Source organism: Teleopsis dalmanni, chromosome 2 (genome assembly GCF_002237135.1).
Source record: "Teleopsis dalmanni isolate 2A chromosome 2, ASM223713v2, whole genome shotgun sequence".
Lineage (NCBI taxonomy): Eukaryota > Metazoa > Arthropoda > Insecta > Diptera > Diopsidae > Teleopsis > Teleopsis dalmanni.
This window is the reverse complement of record NC_051847.1, coordinates 18,809,576-18,818,472: the sequence shown is the minus strand read 5'-3', so window position 1 is coordinate 18,818,472 and position 8,897 is coordinate 18,809,576. Positions and strand designations below refer to the sequence as shown.

Genomic DNA, 8,897 nt, shown 5'->3' with positions numbered 1-8,897 from the left:
TGATTTTATTTTTGAATTCATTTAAAAAAACCAAGCGAATTCAATTTCATTTAAAGCTAAGTATTTAATTATATTCAATGTAAATAAATAGACAATTCAATCTTAATAATTCCTTCCCATAAATAACACATTGGCAATATCCTTTTAACACTTCTCTTAGAACATATTCATCTCTGTGTATACAAATTGTATTATATAAAAATAATAAATATTGAAGATATACTATATTCAAATATAATGTAATATTGCTTACATTGTTAACTTAACCTGAGAAGCGACATGCGACTAAGTCTCCCATTATCCTTATGTTGAGATAGAACACACTATAAATTTCCCGCTGTATAGTTTTTTCTTTGTGCTTAAAACTTTAGGTTTTGGAGCTTTGTAACTGTCATGGCCTCATAACCATATCATGGTTACAAAGCCATGCCCTCAGTATATTGTTCAATGACAATAACTGAACACAACAGTGGTAGCTAGAAATTGAAAATTAGCACCGTAGATATACTTAGTCCTATAATTTATTCCATCCACATATAAAAACGTGACTCGATTAATGGATTTATAAAAAGAAATCCCTTCCACCTAAGCACCAAAATTAGTTAAGTTTTTAATTCTGCGATCCTTCTGTCTATACAACCAGTCAAGTATCGCTTGCTACGCCCGTCAAAGATTACAACAACAACAACAACAAATGTATTAGGAATTCTCCTGATGAAGACAAAAGCGATTTGCTGATATTAGAGAAAGACTAATTGTATATTTATTTGCTGATGCTAATATTCTACTCACTAAGGCTTAAGTGAGTAGAAGAAGAGCAAGAAAAGCACTGCGAAGATATCCAGATATCCAATATCTAAGATATCCATTACATTATAGCTACTTATTATTATTAGACTATAAGATTTCAAAATTAAATAATTTTTTAACGTGAATTTTTTTTTGTCGAATGTGCCGCGTCTTATAACGAAAAGAACTGAAAGGGTTCGAACAGTAATAAAGAAACAACAACAAAAATTTGATTAATTTCAATAAATTAAAATTTAAATAATTTTTTATTCATTATTAAATCATTATTATTATAAAATAATAATTAAATTAACTAATTATCTCCAATTGAACAGAACTACTAACTTGAAAGTTGTATTTGAGGTTATGACATTATTCATTCCATTTCTGCGAGTATGAGATTGCTGTGGGTGAATCGGAATCGGTTATTCCTGTCTAAATCTGTTTTCTAGCTCGTAGTGTGTAAAGATAATTTGAATATGTTAGAACTACAAATAAAAAGAATGCAACACTGACTTCAAGCTATATGTACGTTTTTTTACAACGAGGTCAAATTTCCGATAGTTAAACCTTAAGGATTAAACCTTCATAATAAAAATGAAATGTTTATATACTATTTTATCTACTGAATCTGCTGTTATATCTTTTTTTATTTGCATAGGCTAACTGAAATTGTTTAGTTAAGTTTAATTTATGTATTATTTATTGTGTTTATTTAGTGTAAATCATCAGCAACAAAATCAACAAACATCGTTGCCCTCAACAACACACATGCAAAAAATAAGACAGCAACATCAACATATAAATAGCAATAACAATATAAACAAAGGCAACCATCAACAAATTCATCACCAATATAATCATCAACCGCGTATGGCTGCGGCGCAACAGGTCCAGTCACAAACACATATACGACATCCGACACACCATGCGCATCCACAGCAGCAACAGCAACAGTTGCCTCAACAGCAGCAACAACATGGGCAGTATCGCATGCCCAATATTAATAACGTGAATATTAACAAACAGCCAATATCAAACAGCAACTCCCAAAATCACATACAACATACGCAGCCGCAGCCACAACCGCAACCGCAATACTACACAGGCAATAAACCAAGATTTAACAATAATAATGCAAATAATTATACTGGTCAGAAACAGTTTTCACAAAATCAATATCGCTTTGGAAAACAACGGTCCCAAATGGCATCTACATCTGCTGAGGCTCCGCTGGGCGTTGCCAAAATGCCAAATAAAAAACCAGATATTCCAAGTACTGTAAATAACAATAACAATATTATTATCACCCCAGATGCAACATCCTCTACTGCAGTTGTAGACTGCAGTGAAACTCCAAACACAGCAGAAGATCTGCAAAAGACGCAAGAAAAAATCATAGTTGAGGAACCACAACAACAACAACCAACACAACAACAATCGCCGCCGCCACCTACAGGTAGTTTTCCTTTTAATACAATAATCCAGTTTTAATATTATATATGCAATTTATTTCAGATAATTCAGATGAGTCTAATAAAGAAAATATTTCCCTCGAAGGAAATCAAGAGCCTCAAAATAACAACAACATCAACTTTACTAATAACAATCATTCCAACAATAATATTATAAATTCCAACAACATCAATATACTTTCAGATGATGATACATCTCCTGCAAAGAATTCAAAAGAAAAAACACCTATGTGTTTAGTTAATGAGTTGGCTAGATTTAATAAAGTAAGTAATAAATACTACAGCTTTAGAAGTGGATTTAACAAAATTTTATATAATAGATTACACACCAATACCGCTTAACAAACGAGAAAGGTCCACCACATTGCAAGCGCTTTCAAGTCACTCTCAAGTTAGGTGATGAAGAGTATTCTGCTGAAGGTTTTAAAATTAAAAAAGCTCAGCATTTGGCTGCCGCTGAAGCAATTGAAAAAACACGATATAAACATCCTATACCAAAACTAAGTCGTCGCACTGAAGATGGTGCATCTGCCAGAACGAATATAACACCAACTGTTGAATTAAATGCATTGGCTATGAAGTTGGGACAGCAAACCTATTATCTCTATGACCCACGCCAAATGCCAGGTATTTCACCAGTAGACACAATCCTACAACAAAACGATAACGTTTTGCCAGCATTTGTAACACCACTAAATCCTCACAACTTGGCTCAGGCCCCACACCCAAGAATGTTGGAGTCTTCATACTTAAGACGTTCGTTTGTGCCACCACCAATTCCTCACACAAAACAGCCACGCTTCAACACTCGCGGGTATCCAAAATTCACTCAACGTTTTCCACTCGTTCATAATCCTCACGGTGCTTTCCCGCCACCTACACTTCCATGCAAAATTACTTTAATTGTTGGGAAACAAAAGTTTTTGGGCATTGGGCGTACTATACAACAGGCCAAACACGATGCCGCTTCACGTGCTTTACAAGTTCTTAAAGCACAGGCTACAAATGAACTGAACGAGGCAATGAATACTTCTTTGGATGAACCTGATAATAAATCACCGATATCCGTAGTACATGAAATTGGTATAAAACGCAATATGACAGTACATTTTAAAGTCTTACGCGAGGAAGGTCCAGCTCATATGAAAAATTTTATAACAGCTTGTATTGTTGGTAGCATTGTTACAGAGGGCGAAGGAAATGGGAAAAAAATATCCAAAAAACGTGCCGCAGAAAAAATGTTTGAGGAATTAAAAAAATTACCACCATTGACACCGACAAAATCACCCATTAAACGTGTTAAAGTCAAAACACCAGGCAAGACAACTACTACCATTTCGACGCCCAACTCAAAGGGCAACGGAAGTGAAAAACGTAAACGTCTAGCGGTTAAGGAAAAAATAGAAACAGATAATGATGATGATAATCCCATAACAAAACTTATACAGTTACAACAGAATCGTAAAGAGAAAGAACCTATATTCGATTTAATTGCAAAAAATGGTACTGAAAATTCTCGAAGACGTGAATTTATCATTGAAGTTTCGGCACATGGCATGGTGGCACGTGGCACTGGAAATAATAAAAAATTAGCAAAGAGAAATGCTGCTAAAAGTATGTATCTTTACATATTAAAGTACGTAAAACTCATTAAATAATAATAAACAAATTTTAATTACAGATTTGCTAGCTATTATGGGAGAGAATGAAAGTGAAAGTGAAAATGAAAAAATAGAAACCATGACAAATAAATTAGAATTTAGTAAAGTTACTAATACAACATCAAATGTATTATCAGCTACCGCTAACGAAACTGTTGTGGATGCAAGTAAAATAAAAATAAATGATGAACCAGTTAAAGAAATAGTGGAGAATCCCGATTTACCAATGGTATCGACATCAGCTGGTCAATTACCTGGTATACTAATAGTGCGTCAAAATAAGAAACGTAAGTACTGCTATCAAGTACAAAAACTAAATTCATGTAGCGAGAGAACAATATATATTAATACTTAATTTACTAATGTCTGTGTTTCGAAAATAAATTTATATCAACAATTATTTTAATATCTATATTTATTTATATTTATATTACAAAGCTTCAAAAAAGAAGGAAAATGCATTACATACTTCAGAGGAAACTAAAGACACAAAAGCTGACGATCCAACATCAAATGAACCTGTTTCAAAAACTACACAACCCAGTGAAAATAGCATTGAAAAGACTGTTCCAAATGCAGCAGTGATCGCGCCAACTGTGACCACAAATAACACTACTAATTCTGGTTCATCTGTACTTTTAAAGGATCAATTATTATATTTGGCAAAGTTACTAGGATTTGAGGTTAATAAATAATTAATTTATAATATATATTGTATATATTTTTATAAAATTATAAAATTCTATTAATTTTTAGGTAAACTTTTCAAATTATCCGAAAGGAAATCACGATGAATATCTTACAATCGTTACACTATCAACGAACCCACCACAAATCTGTCATGGAACTGGAACTAGCTGCGAAGAATCTCAAAATGATGCATCTAAAAATGCTTTAAAAATACTTAGCGAATTAGGTTTGAATATTGCAAAAAAGTAAAACTTCATTAACAAATTCAACTGATTATGATGATGAAAACTTTCGCTGCACCGTCCACCAAAAATAATTAAATTATAATGAAAACTGAGTGCAAAATTTATTTAAATCCAAAACTAAACTGAAAAATAATATTAAACGGAATTTGTTATATTGTTAATATGAAAATATTAGTTAAATATTTATTACTTACTGAATACTTAGTGAATTATGTTATCTTCTTTTTCTTATTTATTTATTTATTCTTATAAAAATGCAATATTCAAATATATATTCAAGTCATAATATCCATTTTAAAAATAAAATTCATATTAATAATTATAGAAGAATATGATTATATTTCGATCTAATAAGATTAATTTAAAATATTCACTTTTTGATGAACTTTATGAAGAATATCTTAAATTATTTATTTTTCTTACATGTCATCGTTGAGCGCAGTTATATTAAAAATAAATATAAAAATTTGAACAATTTTGATAACATAAAAAAAATGTTAAAAAAATAAATACTTTTAAATCATTAAATTAAATGTAAAATTTTTAATTTATTTTTAAGTTATTATTTGTGGTCATACGATTCGATGGAACTCGCCTAATAATAAATTATTTATATTTAACAAAAATTTAATTTATAAATTACTATCGTATCTATATGTTGTTATTCTCAATAATTAAGCTTGCCTTAGACCTATTCAAATTTGGTTTAACCATACCATATAAAACCACTAAGATTTGCTTTGTCAATTTTCTGTACTTTTACAATAGCACAATTTTTAAATATTATTTGAATATTGAATATGATATTTTCCGTATTAAGGCTATGACATACACATGTTAATTTTAATTAACAGATAAATTGATATGCTTTTGTTTTTCCTCATAAGAGCATATAATACTATAAAAGTAGTTCACACTACCAAATTAATGTGTCTTTGGCTAGCTATGTGCACATACAACAATATACGTATGCAAAAGTATTTATAAATTAAATAAATTAACATATTTTTTTGCTTACTTTATTAAATTTGGACAATTTATAATAATAATTCTAACATTCTTTTTTTTATTTTTGCATGTTTAGATGTAGTTGCATATTTTCATCACATATTTATATAATTTTTTCATATTACTATGCATTAATTGATTTATGAATATATATTGTTATTAATTGTCCACAATTTTATGCTTAAGTGAATAAAAAAAATTGTCATTTTTATTATTATTTAATTAGCAATTACCATTTGTCTTTATTGATTGGAAAACTATGTGATAAATAAAAAATATATATTTTATAATTTGTAAGCTTTGTGAATCATATGAAACTTGTAACCAGTACGAATTATTTAAAAAAAAAAATACAGTCAGCAAATAATTTTTAAATAAATGCCACTGGATTCACAAATGCTTGTTAAACTTCATTAAACAAAAAATTGATTAATACTGATCAATAAGAAAATAATGAACTACTGTAGTTATTGATTTAAAATTATTATAAAATTAAATTAGTAGCAATGCTAACTGTTTATATAAATATGTTTTAACTAAGAACTAAAACACGTTTATGCCGTTAGCAATTTATAACTCTTAAGATCTTCTAAATGAATTTAGTTCGTTCGCTCAATGTGTTTATATTGCATAAAATTAAAACGATTCTGACATATAATTTAAATTATTGTCAAGATTTTTATGCATTAAACAGCACTACTAAAAGACAATTTATTATAAGTATATATAAAAAAAAATTAAACGTAAATATTTTTAAAAAAATATTAAAATCACATAGTTTCTTTCCTTTGATAAAATTTATACATCATTAATAATTTAAACAAGTTAGAAATAAAAAGACAAATGGTAATTTTATTATATTATAAAAAAAAATATATAATTCAGATTATAAAAATATTTATGTATTAAAATATATATGCTATATAATAATTGTAAATGTGCAGTTTTTTATGGTTACTAATAAAATGGGAATATTCTCAATAAAATTTTCTAAGTAATTTAGTCTTTTGTTTTTGGATAAAGACCAAAAAACTGCACATATATCGTATTGTGTATTTATATCATAATTAATGAATGTGCTGTCTAAATTGTAGGTTGTAATAATGTCAGTATGAACTATTTCCTTACACTGGTCTCTTCCAAAACTGATTATATCTTCAACAATATGTATACAAGTAACTATAAAATATTTATATAAAAATCATAATGACAGCATTGAAAATATTTTTAATATTAAAAATAAAATTTAATAAAATCTATATGTAATATTTCCAATCAAACCAAATGATAAACGAGAGATTAAAGACGAGCCAATCTAACAATGTACCCAATATAATGTTTGGAATATATATATTGTTTGTTTTTGAATAAGAAAGGTAATAATATTTCTTGCAATAAACAAACAATATTGCTATATTTATGTATTTTATTGGTGAACGTCTTAATTTCAGTTTACATATATGAATTATAAAAAATAATTGTTGTAATGCTAAAAATTAAGAAGTAGTTTTTTTTAATTTGAATATTTAAATTTTGAATTGAATTTATTTTTTTACTTATATACAATTTATGCAAAAAGAACATATTTGGAAACTTTTTTTAAAAAAATTTCAGTATTAATATATTGTAAAATTTTGTTAATGGAATTCAAAAAGTATAAATCCAATAAAATAAAATTTAAATAATAAATAATAAATTTTTCAAAACATTTTTAAACCGTATTGATGCATTAGTTTATACAAATTTGTTATATGCATATTATTTGTTACATATTTATTAAATATTTCTAATTTGCCAAAATTGTATGCACACCCATTCACATTGTGGATGTGGGTAGTACATTGAAATTATTAAGTTTGCTGGCCCAGCACATTTAAGTTATTGATTTTGAATAAAATAATATATGTAATTTAAATCAAATAAAAATATTTTAATAAAGTATTACTCATTATTAGTTGTTATTATAATCTGTTAAAACTCCTATATGGAAATTGTGATTTAAGATAAGATTATATATATCTTAAATGCTAAGCTGCTTAGTAATCAAGTAAGCTGTTGTGTTTGCAATAAATCAGTTTATGCCACAATAACTAGAGGATAAAGACCTTTGAAAACTCCCCCCGAAGGAGTTGGTTCGATTCATCGAGATACTGAATGTCTAAATACAAAGGGATGCAAATAGATTGAGCTGGTCGCAGTTCATAGAGGCCTTAGCCTTACTCAAAACCCCCCAATACCATTTACTATTGACCAAGCACAAAGATGTATATATTTTAAAAGAAACTTATATGAATCCTTCTACTGAAACCATAGCCACGCACATAAAGGTTAGAGCATTCAAAGTAGTTACCAAAATTAATATTCATTCTAACAGTTCTTTGACTCCTCTAAGAAGAACTCAAGCGGAGGAGCGAAGGTATACCGATATTCGTTATGTTATACTTTAATCAAAAAGAGATATTACAATTCAAATGATGTAGATTTCAGGATTTTCACAGTCTAGAACAAATCAGGCGCACCCAGAGGAATGAATAGATGTGCTAACTGCAATTATTAAATTAATATTAATCAATTCGTAATAGTGAACTCCGAAATTTAACTTATTAAAATTTTATTTTTCATTTTTAGTTATAAAACAAAATAAATAAATAATCATTAATGTTAGAAAAATAATTATTAATTGTGAAATAAAAAGAAATAAAAAAAAAAAAATTAAAGATATATATACAATAGAAAGTATTTATATTTTTGTTAACATACAAAAATGGTTTAAATAACATATTGTTATTATATAAGTGCAATTCATCAATATTATAATATAAATATTATGTTCACTACATTTATCTTTGTTTTTAATTTAATTCTTTAATAATTTATAAAAAGGCACTTATAAATAAAGCAAGCAAGTTCAATTGGAAACAACTCCATAAGCGAAACTAATGTCCTAATTAAGTTGTAAAGTTGGTATTTTTCAAACTATAATTATTTATGTTTATAAAATTTAGCATATCTTATATATAACATTAGCA

General features: G+C 27.8%; 1 protein-coding gene across 1 annotated transcript in view; it reads left to right on the top strand.

Annotated features, from left to right (window-relative positions):
- The window catches only part of LOC119674036 (maternal effect protein staufen-like), a 5,654-nt gene extending 657 nt beyond the window's left edge, over nt 1–4,997 (top strand). Inside the window, exons 2-7 of the mRNA XM_038085158.1 lie at nt 1,509–2,248; nt 2,308–2,528; nt 2,585–3,878; nt 3,946–4,212; nt 4,364–4,608; nt 4,682–4,997. Of these exons, the coding sequence (XP_037941086.1) occupies nt 1,509–2,248; nt 2,308–2,528; nt 2,585–3,878; nt 3,946–4,212; nt 4,364–4,608; nt 4,682–4,864 (2,950 nt within the window). The 3' untranslated portion in view covers nt 4,865–4,997. The remainder of the gene's footprint in view (nt 1–1,508; nt 2,249–2,307; nt 2,529–2,584; nt 3,879–3,945; nt 4,213–4,363; nt 4,609–4,681) is intronic.
- The last annotated feature ends 3,900 nt before the right edge of the window (nt 4,998–8,897 follow it).